This window comes from Rattus norvegicus, chromosome 20, assembly GCF_021556685.1.
Source record: "Rattus norvegicus strain SHRSP/BbbUtx chromosome 20, alternate assembly SHRSP_T2T, whole genome shotgun sequence".
In the NCBI taxonomy this organism is placed as follows: Eukaryota; Metazoa; Chordata; class Mammalia; order Rodentia; family Muridae; genus Rattus; species Rattus norvegicus.
The window spans coordinates 2,948,997-2,968,582 of NC_141553.1; the positions used below are offsets into that span (position 1 = coordinate 2,948,997).

Genomic DNA, 19,586 nt, shown 5'->3' on the forward strand with positions numbered 1-19,586 from the left:
TTGTCCGGCGCATGCGCAGTCGTTCTTCCGGCAGGCCGTACGTTGGATGTGCGACAAGATGGCTGCCTCCTTGCGGCACACGCTGCTAAGGCTGTATCCTTCACTCTTACGAAGTTCCTATGTAGCTCAGGTAAAACGTGGAGGAATTTCTCTGCCGACCGGTGGTGTCGATACTTTCAACCTTTGCTGCATTACGATGAGTTAAGGGGCACGGGTCTTCCCATATGTTTACGTGTTAGATCTGCACCACCCTCTGTTCCCACGGCGCGCGATTTCTTATATTTTTGGTTGTGAGCCTAGCCTTTAACGGCTGAGCCATCTCTCCAGCCCACGGCGCGCGATTTCTAAATACTGAGCGTTCGGGTCAGAACCAGGGTTACGTGTCATCGTCTCCCCCCGACTACCATTAGGAAAAAGAACTAGGTGGTGGGGTTACCCCAGTGGAAATGAGCAATTCATAACTAGATCGTTAGTACCTGAAGTGGTACCCAGAAAGTGTTTTTGTAGCAAAGGGCCTATTTTAAGATTTTCCCCCCCGTTGTTCCGGAGACAGTCTAGGTTGATCTCATAGGTGCTCCCTGAGCTTTCTACCTCTGGTTCCCAGGTTATGGAATTAAAAGCAAGATACACCACTCCTACTCCACCTTTTCACACATCATTTTCTTATCAGAGCATGCGTGAGAGTCTAATTCTGCTCTCTAGATTGAGATTGCCCTTTAGCCTGAGGTACTCACCACCCTGGAGGTTCTTGGCAGGGCAGGGAGAAATAGGAAGGCTTGTCCGGACGCCACTCCCTAAAATGGGACTACAGAGTGGTGACAGAGGTTACCACCGAAGTAATGACAGGCTTGGTGGCTTTAAAGCTAGCGTTAGCACTCACATTTGTTTTGCCCTGTGGAATGTTGACGCAGCATTTTATGAAACTGGTCACCGAAGTGACTTTGGATTTTTCTCATCGATTTGAATCACCCCTGCTCCCCATGAATCTTACTTCCAAAGGTTTGGACATATTTTTTCCCAGTAGAACCAACTAATGCTCAAGCAAGCTCAGATCTTAGTATGCCAAGGTTTTTAAATCGTTACATCCCACTAACAACCTCTACCTTGCTGGCTTATCCTACAGGATCTGATTGGGGAGCCTAGGTAGAGTGGTTGTCAGTTTAACAACAACAGAATTGCTACTTTCTTATATCTTCTTGCCAAGTTATGCTGATATTTTTGTGCACACGCTCCAACTCTCCCCAAAGTATGATAAACCAAATAGTTGCAGCCTTTTCTTGGAACTCCTCCTCCTTTCACTCCCTTCATAGGTTCCCCTCCAGACTCTCTGCACCAGAAGCCCACCTGAAGATGCTTCATCCTCACTTCCCGTCTCCCCTTTTGAGAACGAACCTTGGAAATACCTGGATTCAGAAGGTACCCAAGTTTGGTGCAAAGGAGAGGAAGATGGGGCTAAAAGATCCCTTCCATTCTCGAATGCATAAGTAAACTCATCTGGTCTTTATTTCAGAATACCAGAACCGCTATGGCTCTCGCCCTGTTTGGGCTGACTACCGCCGCAACCACAAAGGTGGTGTGCCACCACAGCGGACCCGAAAGACATGCATTGTAAGTTTCTAAGGTTCTCATCTTGGTGGGGCATGAAGAGGAGGCCATATTGAAGATAGCATAATTCTTTTTTTCCCACCTCTCCCTCCCCCCACCCCCCCCCACAGCGTAAGGATAAAGTGGCTGGGAATCCTTGCCCCATCTGCCGGGATCACAAGTTGCATGTTGACTTTAGGGTAAGGAGAATCTTTTATCCAGAATTAGAATTTGTGGCCTCTTCACAGTGCTAAAGAGATTGTCTGAAGTGTCTCACAGTCTTCTGTATCCCTGTACCCACAGTCTTATTTTTCAGTGGTTTGTCAGTGTGAAAACACCCCTTTTGAGCTGGATTTGGTGGCACACGCTTTTAATCCCAAGTTCTCAGACAGCCAAGTCTAAAAGTAGACTTGGTTAACATATATCTATAACCCCATCCACACTGGCAGACTGAAGCAGAAGTGTGAGTTCCAAGTTCCAGGCCTTCTCATAAACCTACACTACGTATTACAGAAAGGGAGGAAAAGAAAGCTTATTTCTGCGGGGATGATGCTCATAAGTTAACTCAGGAGGTAGGATGAGACAGTCTAAGTAGCCCGAGTACCTTCAGACTTAGGCAGCTGAACTGAGACCACACCTAGGTCACAGGTTAATTTTTTTTTTTTTAAGAGTAGATTTATTAAGGAAAGACCTCCAAAGACAGGGAGAGTCCGAAGATCGTTTACAAGTGTTTCATCCTGTCTTGGTGGGCAGAGCTTCCTTCATTTCCCTCTTTCGAGATGGCATCCATTTATGTAGCCCACACTAGCCTCAGCTCACTGTCCAGTCTTGGCAGGCTGAGTTGTGAGAGCTCAGGTGCGCACCACCTTGCCTAGTTGTCCGTATTCTTTGTCCTCCCAGTGTCCAGTGAGATGCTGGGACCTGGGGCCAGAGGACTGAGGTACAGAGTACAGTAAGGTCCTCTCCCATCCCCTCCCCCCACAAAAGCAGCCTTTAAAAATGATGGGGCTTGCTTCTGAGTGAGTGCAGGGATTGTAAAGATGCTCAGAGGGGCCAAAGCTGGGTATACAGCGTGTCAGGGTGTAGACGAAGGTGCTCGTCCTTCAAGCACATCACAGAGGGCCACAATGCCTTCCCAGGCTGTGTGCCTGGCAGGTTACAGTGACTGGGCTGGGCACCATGGCAGGCGGGTGAAGAGTAACAACCAGTTCTGTAACTCCACGCATGGATTTGCTTTCTTCCCTGCTCACCTCCTGTGATTGGTGTGTTTGGTTGTCTTACGTAATTAGAACGATTGAACTGCTCGCAGTCTTACAGCCTATCGAATTACTTACTCATTACAGATTCATTCTTTCTGGGTGATTTCTGGACCTTGATGACCACCCCAATTTTTGCCCAAAAGTGGACTATTAGGAACATGGCTTCTCCATAACCCAGTGGCAGATACAGAATGTGTAGGTGAAATGAGTTGGTGAGAGAGACGTAGAGCAGTAAAGAGCAGCTATGAGAGTATTGTTGGTTTTGTTGTTGTTGTTTGGGGTTTTTTTTGAGACAAGGTCTTTCTCTGAAGCCCTGGCTATCCTGGAATTCACTCCACTCAAAAGCATAGGCCCACTTGCCTCTGCCTCCCTAGCACTGGTATTAAAGGTGTGTGCCGGGCTGGGGATTTAGCTCAGTGGTAGAGCGCTTACCTAGGAAGCACAAGGCCCTGGGTTCGGTCCCCAGCTCCGAAAAAAAGAACCAAAAAAAAAAAAAAAAAAGGTGTGTGCCACCACACTCTAGCTCTTGGTGTTTGCTTTGCTGGGCTTTTCTTTTTCTTTCTTTCTTTTTTTTTTTTGGCGGGAGGGTGGGTTGGAGACCAGAACTCACTTTGTGCTCTTGCTGTCCTTGATCTCAAAGATAATTAATCTACTTTGGTTTTGCCTCCTAAATGCTGGACTTACACTAACAAGATGTAGCCAAGGCTAGCCTCAAACTCATCATTCTTCTGTGTTCCCCTTTTCATCAAGTTCTAATGGGGTGCACCACCACAACGGGCTGCGTTGGTGTAAGGTGTGCATGCTCAGCCTAAGAGGTCTTGACCACCCCCTCACACATTTGTCTATCTCTCCTACAGAATGTGAAACTCTTGGAACAGTTTGTTTGTGCCCACACGGGTATCATCTTCCATGCCCCATATACAGGTTAGCTTGGCACTCCTGTTCCTACCTGTATAGTTTTCCTTGGAGCACCCCCGGTTATGGTGTTGGGTGGTAGATGTTTGTTTGATGGTTCCTATAAATAGGATACTCCTTACGATAAAACTGTTAATGTGGACAAAAGACTAAAGTTTCAGAGCCTCCCTATAGGAGGAAGAGCTGTCTAAATGTACTTTAAAAGGTAAACCATGCCTTAAACCATGATTTTTAAGGTTAGCCTGGTCTGCATAGTGACTTCCAAGATAGCCAGAGCTTTGTAGACTCTGGCTCAACTTAAAAAAAAAAAAAAAATGAACAGCTTGCTTTTTGGTAAAGTTTTTCCACCTATCATTCTAAATGTATTTATTTATTATATATAAGTACACTGTCTCTGTCTTCAGACACACCAGAAGAGGGCATCAGATCTCATTACAGAGGGTTGTGAGCCACTGTGTGGTTGCTGGGAATTGAACTCAGGACCTCTGGAAGAGCAGTGCTCTTAACCACTGAGCCATCTCTCTGCGCCCCCCTCCCTTTATTTTATGTATAACTAAATTTTTCTAGTGCTGCTGGCACTTCAGTTTCCCAAATTTAAAACTAAGTTTAACAATTCGGGATTTTCTGTTTCTTGCCCTCAGTGGCATAGCCTGTGGCCCTGTCCAGTCTCTTATGTGGTGTACAACTGCTTCGAGCAACTGTAGCAGAGCTGAGGGTCATGCTCTATACACAGAGAGGACCTAGAGCAAGGGTAATCTGAGCTTACGTTTCTGTGAGGGACATGGCCCTGTAAGACATTCCTTTTGTTATCAGCCTCCAGAGTGGAGCTGGGAGTAACTATTGCTACTCCGTCACATTCCCTAATTTGAAATCACTTCTTATAAGATCTCTCTCTCTCTCTCTCTGGATTTTCCAAGTCAGCCTTTAGCCACACCTGTCATGGAGCCATCTTCTGGCCCATCTGTGGGCTCTGTTGTTCAGTGACATCTCTATAGTGGCTAGACATCCAGGCAGATAAAGGCCAGAGGCCTGAGCCATCAGGTGAAGCCAGGTTCTCCACTGTCAGCTGTCTCTGTGTAGAAAACCTACTGTTTTGTGGGACGCTGAGCAGGTTCACTCTTCTCTCTGTAGGGGTCTGTATGAAGCAGCACAAGAAGCTGACCCAGGCCATCCAGAAAGCCAGGGAGTATGGTAAGTGAGAGCAAGGCTGAGATTTTCGCTTATGTGCCCCGTGTCTGTGAGAAAGTACTCAGCACACTCCTAGAGCTTTGTCCAAGTTGGGTGAGTGACTGGACTCTGAAGTAACAGCTGCAAATTCCAGGCTACTAGGAGTACATATTGAGATGATCTTTCAAGAAACACAAGGAAGAACCATTGCTTTCTTCAGTCTGCTCTGTCTCCTGAATCTTGATCTTGACATGCTTGTGTCTTGTGTTTCTTTTCTTTTCTTTTTTTTTTTTTTTTTTTTTTCCGGAGCTGGGGACCAAACCCAGGGCCTTGCGCTTGCAACCCATGCTTGTGTTTCTTGATTCTGCCCTCTGTCACTTGCCCTGGCTTGCACAGTGCCTTTGCACAGATGAGTGAGTGCAGGGGAAGCCCATGCAGAAGCCCACGCAGTGCTCTGCCTGCTCTTTGTCTCCTTGGCAGGTTGTGCTACTGGACTGCTTGGTGGCTCTCATCGGTCCCTCCACTTGCAGTGCCTTTTTCTTGTCTGAGTCTGATCTGCCCTTCCTTATCCACCATTATTTCCTTTAACCCCTAGGTCTTCTCAGTTACTACGTTCCCCAGGTTGAGCCCCGAGATGCTGACCTTCGCACTGTACATGGAGCTGTCAGTGTGACTCCACCAGCCCCCACGTTGTTGTCGGGTGAACCTTGGTACCCGTGGTACAGCTGGCAACAGCCACCAGAGAGAGAGCTCTCTCGCCTTCGCCGGCTCTATCAAGGAAATCTCCTGGAAGCAAGTGGCCCCCCACCTGAGTCAATGCCTGAGATGCCCTCTACAGCACCAGCAGAAGCCTCCACTGAGCAGACCGGATCCCAGAGTGCTTAGAACTCGAGACTGCGGAAGTCAGACTTAGGGAGTGGTGTCTAGGGGTATGTGGTGGTGTGTGTTCTGGAAAGGGTTCTGTTTTGTGACAGTGGCAGACCCTAAAAGGAAATGACTGCTATGAAGAGGACAAGCACATTTGAAGTTGAGATGTATGTGGGTAACTCTGGAGAGGGCTTACATATGAACTGGAGACTTTGTGTGCGCTTGTACGTCCCTATTTTAAACCTCCTGGCCCGGCTTTTAGACAATAAAGCTGTGTCTCCTCACCTGTTCCTGACTTCATTTGGGCTGATTTTTCAAACATGGGTGTGAAGCCTGAGATGGGGTGCAGGTGTGGGGTGGAAGTTGGTCCACCTGCTAACGCCCACAACTCCATCAAGGAGGGTGTGTGACTGGCTCTTAAAAGGTTCCTTCAGCTATTCACTTTAAGGGCAGGATACTTGGTTGCTATGGCACTGCAGGGGCACAGACCTGAAAAAGGAGAGCTGTTGCTAGAGAACAGCTGGTTTGGCAAAGAAAATGGGGTTTCCCAGGCTGCTGGACTCCACGGTGGGGGCGGGGCAAGCCCTCGGGGCGGGTCCTGGAAATAAAGACTTATCGGCCCTGGTAGCGGAAGTGACGTTTTGTGGGGCGTGTCCGATCCCGCACAATGGGCCATGGAGTTCCCGTTCGATGTGGATGCGCTGTTCCCGGAGCGGATCACCGTGCTGGACCAGCACCTGCGGCCTCCGGCCCGCCGACCCGGAACCACAACGCCGGCCCGGTGACATTTCAAACCCGACCCATGGCCCTTCTGTCCCGGTTCCTCTCCAAACCTGATCCAGGAACCACGCCCCCTTCTCACTGACTACTGGCCATTCCTTCTGCGGTCTTACATGGTTTTTGGTGACCTCTGACCCTGAATCTAGCTGGGTTAATCGGCCTACATCTGTAACCTTTCACCCTTTGGCCTAATGTAGCCTCAACAAGAGGCTATAGTTAACCCACCCTTCCTACCGCCTCACAGTAGCCTTAACATGGGAGCTGTAAAACCAAAGTTTGGGATCTGGAGGGGTGAGGTGGGAGGTGAGGAAGAGTTCCAAGCAAAGTCAGAGACCTTGTGGAGGAGCCTGGGTGGGAGCCAAGCAGGCTGCCAGGAATGACTTCCGGGATGCTGTAACCCAGCGAGTGTCTGATCAGCCCCCCTCTCTCTGTAGTGTGGATCTGCAGCAGCAAATCATGACTATTGTAGATGAGCTGGGCAAGGCTTCTGCCAAGGTACGGGGCACCTCTAGAAGGAGGAAAGGGAAACGGGTGGCAGATCAGGGGCCCTACAAAGTATGTTTTCATCTCTGCAGGCTCAGCACCTCCCTGCACCCATCACCAGCGCTTTGAGGATGCAGAGCAACCGACACGTTATTTATGTACTAAAGGACACCTCAGCCCGCCCGTGAGTCTTACTGTTATTCTTCCATGTGAATCAAACTCATCCTTCCTCCTTTCTTTTACTATCTCTCCCAGACAGTTGTCCCTGCCTGCCACATTATTTTCTCCATTCCACAGGGCAGGGAAAGGAGCCATTATTGGTTTCCTCAAAGTTGGATACAAGAAGCTCTTTGTACTGGTGAGTGTCCCTGCAAACTAGGCGTTTGTAAGCTTTGGTGCCAGAGAAGAAATGGGGGTTGGGGTCGGGGACGACAAAGATTCATGGCTCCTACTAAGTCCGTGTTGTTCTTGACCTCATAGGATGACCGTGAGGCTCACAATGAGGTAGAACCCCTTTGCATTCTGGACTTTTACATCCACGAGTCAGTGCAACGGCACGGCCATGGGAGAGAACTTTTCCAGTATATGTTACAGGTACCGGAAATAGATCTAAAAGGCTCTTCACCCCGAAGCTCAAAGAGGCCCTGCTCCATGCCCCACAGTTGGTCCATTTTCCTCTGTATTCCCTTGCCAGGCTCCCAGTTGCCTGCTAGCATGCTCCTCCTACCGCCCCCTGCCCCCAAGCTTCCCCTTTTCCTGCAGAAAGAGCGAGTGGAACCACACCAACTTGCCATTGACCGACCATCACCGAAACTGCTCAAGTTCCTGAACAAGCACTACAACCTGGAGACCACAGTCCCACAGGTGAGAGGCTCTGCACAGAGGCAATGCCCCATCTCACCAAGCGTTCCTATCAGCTTGACTGATCCCTTTGTGGTGCCAGGGATCAGACCTGGGGCATGGGGCGCGCTGCGTGTGCACTCTGCCACATCTCTGCCCCCCCCTTTTTTAAAACAATGTTACATTTATTTACTTACTGAGTGCATTCTGGTTCATGTGTGGAGGTGAAAAACATGTGAGAATCAGTTTGGTCCTTCTACCAAATGGGTTCTGAGAGCTGAAGTAAGAGGTCAGCAAGGGCTAACCCTGGAGACATCTGGCTAGTGTAACCTTGGGGTTGTTTTGATGTTGTTTTAGACATACCTCATTTTATGTGTGTGAATGCTTTGCTCACATGAGTATATGTGCACCGTGCTCATGCCTGTGCGCACAGGTCAGAAGGGGGTGTCAGAACATTGGAACTGGAGTTACAGACTTTTATGAGCCACCAAGCATGTGGGTGCTGGGATTGGATCTTAGTCCTCAAGAACAACCAAGTGCTCTAAGTTTCTGAACCATCTCTCCAGCCTCTGTTTTTTTTTTTTTTTTCTTCAAATAAGCTCTCACTGGATCACCCTATCTGTCCCAGAGTCACCTTGAATACCAGCTTAGCCTCGAACACACAGAGTTCCACCTATTTCCATCCCCAGAGTGCTAGGATTAAAGGGATACAGCACCACCTCAGCTGTAGTTTTATGGGGACTTCATACCTGAACTCTATATTGACAGCATTCCTGTTCCTCTTTCTCCCCCTCCAATTACTCCTGTGTCCCCCTCTCCCAAACTACTGTCTCTTTATTGTTCCTATGTGTACATACACACAGGTATATAGATAGGCCCAGATGTAGATATAAAACCTACTGAATCCCTTTAGCTTTGCTTATATGCACCTATATAAACCTAGAGGTGCCTCCAGGGTTCCGCTGTGGGGTTTTTTTTTTGCCATTGTTTTGTTTTTGTTTTTTAAAGATTTATTTATGTGTATGAGTACTCTATCTGCACGTACACCTGTATGCCAGAAGAGGGCATCAGATCACAGCTTATACTTAGTCACCATGTGGTTGCTGGGAATTGAACTCAGGACCTCCGGAAGAGCAGTGCTCTTGACCCCTGAGCCACTGTGGGTTTTTGAAACAAGATCTCGATATATAGCTCAGGCTGGCCTTGAACTCACAGTGACACTCCATCTCCTCCTGAATCATGGGTATGTCTTGATGCTCAGCTGCTCTGTGTTTTAAAAGACTCGTGCTATATACACACCTAACCCCCCACCCTCCTCAAACTGATGATCTGCCTGCCTCAGCCTCCCAAGAAGTAGGATTAAGTGAGTCATGATGTCCAGAGTGATTTATGTTCACAGTTAAATCCCTTTCTCCTTACTGACTACGTAAGCATTCATCCTGTCTTTGGGGGCCTTTGTTTGCTCGCTTGCTTGCTGAGGCACAGTCTCATTCTGTAGCTCTGGCTTTTCCGATACTCGGCTGGCTTCAGACCCACAGAGATCTGCCTGCCGTGCTCAGAGTGCTAGGACCAAAGTTGAGCGCCACCCAGGGCAGCTCTGTTACTGTTCTGAGAGCCTTTCGTTGTGTAGTGCTATCTGGCCTCAGACACAGACATCCACCCACCTCTGCTCCACCACAGACAGTCTTAGGGGATTTGTGTGTGTGTGTGTGTGTGTGTGTGTGTGTGTGTGTGTGTGTGTGTGTGTGTGTGTTTTTAGAGAGGCTCTCATGCTGCAGACTAGCTCACCGGAAACTCCTGGTGTAGCCTAGGATAGCCTCACAGTAACCCAGCTACCCCAGACTCCTGACCACTAGGATTATCGTGCTTAGCTGTTTTTATTTCTTTTTACAGATTATTCTTTCTTTGTTCATACATATGTGAGTTTGCCTGCGTGAGTTTGTAGGTACCATTGAGTCTAGAGATGATGAGAACCAAACCTAGGTCCCCTGCAAGAGTAGTAAGGGCCCTTAATTTCTGAGTCACTTCATAGCCTGTTGACCTTTATGAAAGGCTGTTTCGGTTTTGTGGTGGTGGTGATGGTGATGATGGTGGTGATGGCAGTGGCGGTGGTTGTTTTTTTTTTTTTTTCTTGTTTTTTTTTTTTTCTTTTTTTCGGAGCTGGGGACCGAACCCAGGGCCTTGCGCTTGCTAGGCAAGCGTTCTACCACTGAGCTAAATCCCCAACCCCTCGGTGGTTGTTTTGAGACAGGGTCTCCCTGTATAGTAGCTTTGACTGTCCTGGAGCTAGCTTTGTAGAACATGTTGACCTTAAACCACAGAGGTCACCGTGCCTCGACCTCCAGAGTTCATCACCACACCCGAACCTGGGTTGTTTTCCTACTATGCCTTATTTTCATCCCCAAGCACAAGAGCTCCTCTCCACCTTCTTCTCACACAGGCCCATTCCTCATTAGTCATCATTTATGGGAGATCCAGAGTAATGGGGCATTCCAGGCCTTGGGGAGCTTGCTTGGTTTATCGTGGGACATGACTAATGCATTCAGCAGGTGTTTATTGTGTATCTGACACGGTTGTGGGCACGAGGAATACTATACACCACCAAACAAAAGAATCTATTTATAAATGTGGAACCAGACCAACAATGTATTCTAGGGCCCCGCAAGGGTGGTGCATGCCTTTGATCCCAGCACCGGGAAGGCAGAACTCTGTGAGTTCATGGCCAGCCTGGTCTAAATATTGTTCCAGGACTTCCAGGACTCCCCGGAGAGGCCCTATCTCAAAACAAAACCAAAAATCAAACGAAGTATTCTATACTGTGGTAAGAGTTATGTGCTGGTAGGGGAGGGGCTTACAGGTGCAAGTCAGATACTGGCGGGGGCTCTCACCTGAGATGCTAGTTCATTTGTACAGCAGCATGAAGGAAGTCTGTGGAGGCACAGTGTCCCAGAGAGGAGCAGTGGCCAGTGAGAATATCTCACAGCAGTGTGACCAAAGGGAAGTAGTAGGTGAGAGCCAAAAGGAAGGGAGCACCTGGGCAGGGCCACAGAGTTCACCTGTCTCCTTCGCTTTGGTTGCTGTACCAGAAGCAAGCTGTAGAGGGAGCCAGAGGGGAGGTTCAGAAGATGAACAGGAAGGCGGAAGTTGATCAGGGCTAGACCCAGGGGCAGCAGTAGAGGTAGGAAGGGCATCGAAGGGTAAAACAAACAATATTTCCTTATAGACTAGATGTGGGAAAAATAAGAGTTATGATTGGACCAAAAACAATGGGAAGGATGATGTTGTATGATGTAGATAGATTGGCCTCGGGGAAAACATTAGGAGTCTTGTTCCAACTAGCTTGGAACTTACTGTGTAGTCCAGGCTGGCTTTGAACTCACAGAAATCCTCCTATCTCAGCCTCTTTAATTCAAAGGTTACAGGAATGAGTCACGATGCCCAGTATAGGAGTTGATTTTTAAGGTGGTCATGAGTTTGAGAGTAGCCTGGGCTACCTGAAATACTGAGTCAGCAAAAAAAAAACACACCAAAACCCGGAGGGGGTGGGGGGGAAAGAGCAGTATTAATTTCAGTACTTCTGAAGTTGAGACAGGCAGATATCTCAGAGTTCAAGGTCAGTCTGGTCTACAAAATGAATTCCAGGGGTTGGGGATTTAGCTCAGTGGCAGAGCGCTTGCCTAGCAAGCGCAAGGCCCTGGGTTCGGTCCCCAGCTCCGAAAAAAAGAACCAAAAAAAAAAAAAAATGAATTCCAGTCCAGAGAGGGATACAGACTGAGACCCTGTCTTTAATAAGAGTAGTAGAGAATGGTGGAAGGGACACATTCTTCACATTGGACAGGTTAGCCCAATTACATGGACAAGTGGAACAGCCAGCCTGTTAGTAGTCCCAGCAGATGTCCTGTAAAATATTAACATTATCCCGTGAGCTCTGTTTGAGATGTACATGTGTGCATGTATGAGTACCTGCATGTATGTATGTGCACCGTGTTTGTGTGTAGGATCTGCAGAGGTGGGAAGAGGGCACAGGATCCCCTGGAATACAGAGGGTTGTGAGCAGCCGTGTGGATGCTGGGAACAGAAGCTATGCGGAAGCGCAGTATCTCCTTAGCCCTTGACTTACTTCGCATCTGTGCTGTGCTTGTCACTCTGCTTATATGTTCGTGTTTTTCCAAGCACCATTTGTAGAAGGAACATTTGCTCATTCCCCGTTGACTGATCATGGCACCTTTGTTAAATCAGTTGGCCAAGGACACACAAGTTTATCTCTGCACCTTTAGTTCTGCGCTGTTGACTGACATCTGTCCTCTGCCACTTGCACACTGTGTGATTTGTGCGTTGTTAGCACTAGGATCCTTGCACCAAACTGCTTTGATTTCTGTGGTTCAGTAGTGAATTCTGAAAATAGGAAGTGTTAGACTTCAGCTCCATCCTCTTGACTGGCTGTTTGGTTTGTTTGTGTGAGACTGTCACCGTGTAGCCCTGGCTGACCTGGAAGCCATGTGCAGAGCAGCAGGCCGCCTCCTTGGCATGAGTCCCCACAGGCTGTCTTTGCAGTTTTTATAACTCCATGTGAACTTTAAGACCAGCTTGTTAGGGTCAGGGGTTTTTCGTGTTCTGTCCCCAAGAACAAACAGTCTGGCTTTTGTTCTTCCCGCTGTGGGCTTTGTTTCTTTTTCTCTACTTCTTTTATAAAGAGGGAGTGTGGTACAACAAGCCTTTAGTCTCAGCACTTGGGAGGCAGAGGCAGGCAGAGCTCTGTTGTAAGTTCAAGGCCAGCAGGTCTACAGGCAGAGCTACACAGAGAAACCCAATCTCAAATACAAATGTGTGTGTGTATGTGTGTGTGTGTATATATATATTATATACATAATTATACATACACACGTGTGTGACACCACCACCTGCCTAGATTTATTTTATTAGCTTATTATTAGTATAAATATTTTGCCTGCGTGAATGTACATGCACTTTGGGATGCCTGGGTATCCATGAAGGTCAGAAAAAGGTGTTCGATTGTCTGGGACTGCAGTTGCAGATGGTCATGAGCTACCTCGTGGGTATTTGGAGTTAAACCAGAGTCTTCTGCAGGAGCAGCAAGGGTTCTTAAACTGCTGAACCATCTTGATCTTGGGGCAGGCAGAGTCTCACGTAGCCCAGGTGGCCTCCGGCTCTCTGTGTAGCTGGGGATGACCTTGAACCCATCGTCCTCCTGCCTTTCCCCTCCAAGTGCTGGATTTCAGGCATATGCCACTGAACCCGATGTGTGTGAGGCTGAGGATGGAACTCAGCACTTCACGGGTGGTAGGCAAGCCTTCTACTAGCTGAGCCACCCCTCTGGGCTTTCTGGCACAGGTTCTGGACCTACTGTGTGCTAAGACTGAACGTGGGCTTTGTTTGCTCCATCTTCCAGGTGAACAACTTCGTGATCTTCGAAGGCTTCTTTGCCCATCAACACCGTACGTTTCCTTACCTCGTGTCAGCCTAGTAGTCGTGGAAAGGGAAAGGAAAGAGGTGGGCTCTTGGTTCCACAGGCCCCCACTGAGGGCCACCACCTCTTCCTTCCTCACAGGGTCCCCCACTCCCTCTCTGAGGGCAACTCGACACTCTCGTGCTGCTGTGGTCGATCCTATACCCGCTGGTAAAGCCTGCAAGGACTGGGTGGAATTAAAGGGCAGCAAGGCCTAGTTCTCAGGAGGTTCCGGGGTGGTCAGTACTATCTGCTGGCAATTCAGAACACCCTAAAACCACTCACCCATCCGGCGGTGCTCTGTTTGCCTTGTCCCTGCTGGGAGCATTTTATACTGGGAAGAACTCAGGTCCTGCTGATGCTCAAGCTCACGCTCTAACCATACTGCCGCACTGCTCCACTCAAGAGCACACCCGGCCTTGTTCTCTGCAAGGGTTCTTATAAGCAAGCCCTCCAGAGCTTGGCTGACCACTGATATCAGCAGAGCCTCTGTGCTAGGTCAGCTCCCTCAAAACCATAGTCAAATTGCTGTGAATTTCTCAGGCTCTATCAGCCAGGGAGGGACAGTGAGCCCAGTGGTCCTTTCATTTCTATTCATGGGATAGTAATGGGAATAGTCAAGTCTATATACTTGTTTTAAAAGAAAATGCTCAAAATGTATAACATTTTTGCCTGGCACGGTGACACATGCCGTTGATTCCAGCACTCAAGAAGCCAAGGTAGGTGGACTCTGAGTTTGAAGCCAGCTTAGTCTGCACAGCAAGCATTATGCCAGCCAAGGTTACATGTGAGAGCTTGCTTTAAAAGAATTTTTTTTCAAAAATAATCAAACCTAATTTGATTAAAACTCACAGGATGGCCAGCACTTGAGAAAGGGAAATCCCTGAGTTTGACAAGGCCACTCTGGTCTACAGAGTTTCATTTTTGAAAAACCAAAAAAAAAAAAAAAAAAAAAAGAGAGAGAGAGAGAGAGAGAGAGAGAGAAGAAAACCTCCCAGGCAGCCTGCAACCTTCCCTCCTCCCTCCCCAGTGCATCGTTAGGGAGAGAAGCATAGCCTTTACTAGCTATGTGTTGCTGGCTGGCACAGAATGGCTAGCATTAGGCTGGTTACCTTCCCGTTGGCCAAGAAAAGTAGTAACAGTGGCCCAAAGAACTCACTGCTCCTTAGTAGCATCAGCCTAGGCTCCCAGAGGCCGACCGCAGTTCCGAGGCTACCCTCTGGGATGGATGCTGGTCCACAGAGGGTTGACTGGGTTCTTCTGGTCTGTGATGGATAACCTGAGGGGAAGGGAGGAGACCCACCCTTGCTATACATTAGCTATACGTTAACTCCCATTTGCTGAAGCCCTTCTGTAGATTCTCTCTTCCCTTTTGGGAGGAAGGACTTGAGACAGGGTCTTTGTAGCTCTGACTGTCGTAGAACTCGATGTATACACCAGGGTGCCCTTGAACTCACAGAGGTCAGCCTGCCTCTTCTCTCAAGTGCTGGGATTGAAGGCCTGTGTCAGTATATGTGGCTCCTTATTCTTTAGAGACAGGGTCTCACTATGTAACTCTGTCCTCGAACTCGCTATGTTGACCAGGCCTGGCCCTATCTTTCCAGTGCAGAGACTAAAGGCATGTGCCACCCCTTTGAACTTCCTCATTCTCCAGTATCTTAAAGCCTAATTAAACCTCAGAATTTCCCTATCGTTTTGTACAGGAAGGAGAGGTTCTGCAACTCCTCTTCCCTCCCCTAAACAATCACCAATTAACCAAGGGCTTTGTCCATCTCGTCTAGAGGGACCCAGGGTCCTCACTGGCCCAGCTGGGACTATTCCACTGCCCCAGAACCCCGGGGGGGCCTGACAACACCCACGGACAGTAAGAGCTCGCCTCCCCTTGGCCATCCTTTCCTGCACCTCCCAGGCCCCGGTCTCCCCTGGATCTTTCTCCTGAAACTCTGTGTTTGGCCTACTCCTTCTGGCTCTCCCCAAAAATGCTCCAACACTCCCTCCAAACCCCTCTCGGTGTGCTGGCTTTGCCACAGCACAGCTTCCGTACTGGCACTCCCAGGAGGAGCTGTGGTGTCAGGGAGCAAAAGCTTGGGATTGTGGGAAAGTGGCAGGGAGGAGTGATGGACAGTGCATCTCCTAAAACTTCCTTGTGTCCCCACTACCACCAGCTCCGGCAAGGAAGCTGCCACCGAAAAGAGCAGAGGGAGACATTAAGCCATACTCCTCCAGTGACAGAGAATGTAAGGGACCCGAGGAGGGCAGCTGGGGACAGGGTGGTCAGGGGAGGGTAGGTGGGTGTAAGGACCCAGGGAGAGTTGCTAAGGGAAGGCAGTAACCAGGAGACAATAATAAAAGGCTACAGTTGCTTCCTGCCTAATCTTAATTGTGACTCCTCTTTCCCCTTTTCTTCTCTCTCCTACCCGATTTCTTCCTCCTCTTCTCAGTCCTGAAGGTGGCTGTGGAGCCTCCCTGGCCCCTGAACAGGGCCCCCCGGCGTGCCACACCTCCAGCACACCCACCTCCACGTTCTAGCAGCCTGGGCAACTCGCCGGATCGGGGTCCCCTTCGGCCCTTCGTGCCAGAGCAGGAGCTGCTTCGATCCCTGCGTCTCTGTCCCCCACACCCCACTGCACGCCTTCTGCTGGCCACTGACCCTGGAGGCAGCCCAGCCCAGCGCAGACGCACCAGGTAATAAGGCTTGCAAGGTTGGGAGCCTCGGGATGTTGAGAAGTTAGTGGTGAAGAATATGTCAGTGGTGTGTGAGTTCCCCACAAGTGTGAAACAATGAAATCTTTACCAAAACATAAATTTCTGCAGCACTGGTCTGGAAAGAATGGGGGAGCTGGGGGAGCTTTATATAGAGCCATGGACCAGGAGTATATTTTGAAGGTCATAGAGATTCACTGGAGGGGGCCTTGAGCCTCTCAAGACTCAGGGAATCTTGGTTAACATTTGCTGGGGTCAGATGTTGTCTCACAAATTGGGAGGCAGTGGGTTCCAAGGCCACAGCATGAATGCCAAGAGCCCTTCCAGGTAGGCAGGGAGTGGGTGTCTCCTTTAGTTCTCCTCCTAGCTTCCTCTTCACCTCTGACTTGTCTGTTTTTCTCTCTCCCCTACCTTCCCTCTCCCCTTCTCCTGATCATAACATCCCTCTACAGCTCCCTTCCCCGATCTGATGAGAGTCGATACTGACAGGAAACCTGGGAGGGCAGACGCGCTCCCTCCTACAACTTGCAACCCACTCCACATTTTTTTTCTTCCTCTTTCTTGAACGAATGGGTTGCCAGGGTTCTAAATAGCCTAATACTTTGTAGCTTTTCTTACCACAGAAGACACCCCTATACTCCCGACCTGTGCTATGATACTCTCCCACAGACAGGCTGTTCTGTTCCCAGATCTCTCGGCTAAATGGCTCCTACTGACTCCCTAGAGAAGCACACTCTGCTTATAGTCAGACTCCAGACCACCAGAGATCCCAGGGCCTCCTCTGCCAGGGAAACCTTTAAGGGGTGTCCTGCCAGTGGATTAAATCCCTCCACAGTGCCCACTAGTAGCTCTAATCCTGCATCTTCCTGCCAAACAAACCTGCCCCATTAGTCTGACAAGCTCTGCTTCAGAGCAGTTCGTGCTGGTAGGACGAGGGGGTGGCTTCTCCTCCCAAAGTTGCCAAACTCTTACCCTGCAAGTGTTATGTAGATATGTCAGGCTAAGGCTACTGGGGGCCTCTGCAGGAGACTAACAGACTCCACCCTTTGTTCAGATAAGCGGAGTCTGTCTCTGGGTACTAGATCCCCTGCAAACACTCCAGGACCACTTAGCTGGGTCTCTGAAGATAAGCCTGGTTCTTTAGATCCTGGAATCCCTGCTGTCCTCCCTGCCTCCCTAGTAAATAAACTTGTGAGAGTGTCTTGAGATGAGATGGGGACCACCCTTGTGCTGCCCCGCCTTCTTTTTCCTTCCTACCAAGAGCCTCCTTCCCTGCTTCCATGCCCAGGGTATAGAAGGACCCCTCTTCCTCCCACACCCACCCTCTAAATGCATTAGATCAGGTGCCTCACTGTGTCCCTAAGTCCTTGGGAGCAGGACCTCCCTCCTCCCTTACTCCTTCCTGACTCCTTTTCCCTCTCAGTGTTGTCTCAATAAAGTGTGGGTTCTTCTGTATTTTCTAAATTGACATTTTCAGCGAAAAACACCTTACGGTTTCAGCTTTGTTTGTGCTTCATGCTCTTCTTGGGGTTTCAGTAGTCTCTACCCTCTTAATCTTCAGTTGTGAGACCTGCAGCAGAGCTCAAAGCCCCCAGACCCCTTCTGAGTCTCTGCCTCTCCCCACATTTATTGCCAGTTCTATTCTAGAGTTGCAATGGCTCTGTGTAGACCTCTACTAATTTGGGAGCCTTAGGTCCCCTACACCCAATAACATCTATCTCCTTCCCTGGCCAGCTGTGATAAGGTGTGGATTTGTTGGGAGCTTGGGGCCCACTAGCCTCAGAACTGTTTCTGGGTCCCTCTCCTTTCTCCTACTCTCTGACCTCATGTCTGTACCACAAACCTCACAGTACTCTCTCAAGACAAGTCCTGCCTACTATCTATAATCCTCACAGGGTATGGGGCATGGTGGCTCATGCCTTTAATCCCAACCCTTGGGAGGCAGAGGTAGGCAGATCTTGATAAGAATTTGAAGATAACCTACATAGCAAGTTGCAGTCCAGCCAAGGCGACCAAGTGAAAGGCTGTCAATAATAATAATAGTAATAGTATTAATAATAACAGCAGCCCAACAAGGTTGATCATCTCTAAAGACTGCCCTTCCTTCTTGCTACTGTGGCCTGAGATTTCTTATATTTAAGAGAATCATATTAAGGGAATCAGACATTTGGACACCATGGTTCTACAAGCTCCTTTCTGCATGCCTCAGTATTTTTATGACAATCAAATGACATAATGAGATGACATCACACCCAGCCCAATTAGAATAAGGCAACACAGCAGGATGGTATAGCCCTCCCCTGTCTTTGCTAGGAACAACCTTAGACAAGAGCCCTGTGGGGTGGTAGCTGCTTCTCTTCACCTTTGTTCCCTGCTATTCCTCCTTTCTCCTCTGACCTCTCCATACCACCTTTCATCCTGAGCCTCTTCCCCTTCATCTCCCATTTCTTCTACAGGGAGACTCCCTGGGGGCTGGTAGCCCAAAGCTGCCACTACAGCCGCCATGGGGGATTCAATACCTCATTCCTGGGTACAGGTAAGTAGTCACTTTTCTTATTCTCCAATCGAATAGGTCACACACACACTACTACAGTCTCCCTAGATGCCTGGTATTTCCACAGGCAACCAAGAACGGAAGCAGGGGGAACAGGAAGCAGAGGATAGGTGAGGTCTACACCTCCCCCTTAACAGCTGCCAGCACCTTCTGACACTGCCTAACATTACTCTCAGATGCTTCCTCCTAAGTCTGTGTGAACTGGATACCAGTTTTCCCACACATCTTTCTACCTAACAGTGGATAAACCTTCTTCCTTGTGGGTTGAACTCTGGTGCTTCCCTCTGCCGTGCTCTGAGTACTGAAGTTTGGACACAGTGTTAACTGTCCCAGCCTTCTAACCCAGCAGGTGTTCTGTACAGTAAAACCTGGCACAGCACGCACACCCTTGAAGAACCTCTAACCATAACTCCCTTTAGCAGCTCTAACACATGCTTCATCTCCCTGCCCATCAGGTCGGCCAGTGAGGATCAGGTCTTGTTACAGGATGGGTCTGGGGAGGAACCTACGCATACAGTTGCTCCAAGGGCCCAGGCTCCACCGGCCCAGTCCTGGATGGTGGGTGGGGACATACTGAACGCCAGGGTCATTCGAAACCTGCAGGAACGCCGCAACACCAGGCCTTGGTGACCACAACCAAAGCTTGGCCCTCATAATGGATGTACTCATTCATTCATTCATTCAACAGGCCTGTCAGCTTCAGATCCTTTGTATCTTATTTTTAACCAGAGCAATAAAAATATTTATTTGTTATCACTATAGCTACTGAAAAAAAAGTGACTTGTCATTACTTAAATTTACATGCCCCTCATTCTCATTAAACCACATTCAATCCTGCCTTCCCTCATTCGCCAGGCCTGACAAGAGACTGCGCAGGCGCCCTGGGAGCGTTCCGGCCCGCCGGGCGCAGGCGCACTTCCGCGTAGCGGCGTCTGGGCTGCTGCGGGACCGCTGTGCGCAGGCGCAC

General features: G+C 49.1%; 2 protein-coding genes across 15 annotated transcripts; both read left to right on the top strand.

The window, feature by feature from the left end:
- Window positions 1-27: 27 nt before the first annotated feature.
- On the top strand, window positions 28-6,081 carry Mrps18b (mitochondrial ribosomal protein S18B). Its single transcript, NM_212534.2, has 7 exons — window positions 28-130; window positions 1,311-1,416; window positions 1,511-1,608; window positions 1,716-1,784; window positions 3,701-3,767; window positions 4,890-4,949; window positions 5,521-6,081. Exons 1-7 carry the CDS (start codon window positions 47-49, stop codon window positions 5,808-5,810), a joined length of 774 nt encoding a protein of 257 aa, NP_997699.2. The 5' UTR covers window positions 28-46; the 3' UTR covers window positions 5,811-6,081.
- Window positions 6,082-6,430: 349 nt separating this feature from the next.
- Window positions 6,431-19,557, top strand: Atat1 (alpha tubulin acetyltransferase 1). 14 transcript variants are annotated; one of them, XR_015644803.1, is made up of 14 exons: window positions 6,431-6,573; window positions 7,007-7,067; window positions 7,148-7,239; window positions 7,353-7,413; window positions 7,536-7,649; window positions 7,818-7,919; window positions 13,306-13,351; window positions 13,465-13,533; window positions 15,144-15,226; window positions 15,528-15,599; window positions 15,804-16,047; window positions 18,522-18,601; window positions 18,687-18,729; window positions 19,075-19,395. XR_015644803.1 is itself a non-coding variant. In NM_212498.1 (13 exons), the coding sequence occupies exons 1-13, from the start codon at window positions 6,467-6,469 to the stop codon at window positions 19,247-19,249; spliced, it is 1,266 nt and encodes a 421-aa protein (NP_997663.1). In that variant the 5' UTR covers window positions 6,455-6,466; the 3' UTR covers window positions 19,250-19,395. The 14 variants fall into 14 exon arrangements, 11 of the variants coding, with proteins under 11 accessions (XP_087453735.1, XP_087453733.1, XP_087453732.1 ...); XR_015644805.1 differs by lacking the exon at window positions 18,687-18,729 and having other exon boundaries at window positions 19,075-19,388; NM_212498.1 differs by lacking the exon at window positions 15,144-15,226 and having other exon boundaries at window positions 6,455-6,573.
- Window positions 19,558-19,586: the final 29 nt, after the last annotated feature.

Excerpts from the sequence above, each read along its gene's own strand:
- Mrps18b (NM_212534.2), top strand. The coding sequence starts at position 47 with ATGTGCGACAAGATGGCTGCCTCCTTGCGGCACACGCTGCTAAGGCTG. Across the intron at positions 131-1,310 it reads GAAGTTCCTATGTAGCTCAG|GTTCCCCTCCAGACTCTCTG; the intron begins GTAAAACGTGGA and ends CTCCCTTCATAG. Across the intron at positions 4,950-5,520 it reads CCAGAAAGCCAGGGAGTATG|GTCTTCTCAGTTACTACGTT; the intron begins GTAAGTGAGAGC and ends TTTAACCCCTAG.
- Atat1 (NM_212498.1), top strand. The coding sequence starts at position 6,467 with ATGGAGTTCCCGTTCGATGTGGATGCGCTGTTCCCGGAGCGGATCACC. Across the intron at positions 7,068-7,147 it reads TGGGCAAGGCTTCTGCCAAG|GCTCAGCACCTCCCTGCACC; the intron begins GTACGGGGCACC and ends TCATCTCTGCAG. Across the intron at positions 7,240-7,352 it reads AAGGACACCTCAGCCCGCCC|GGCAGGGAAAGGAGCCATTA; the intron begins GTGAGTCTTACT and ends TCCATTCCACAG.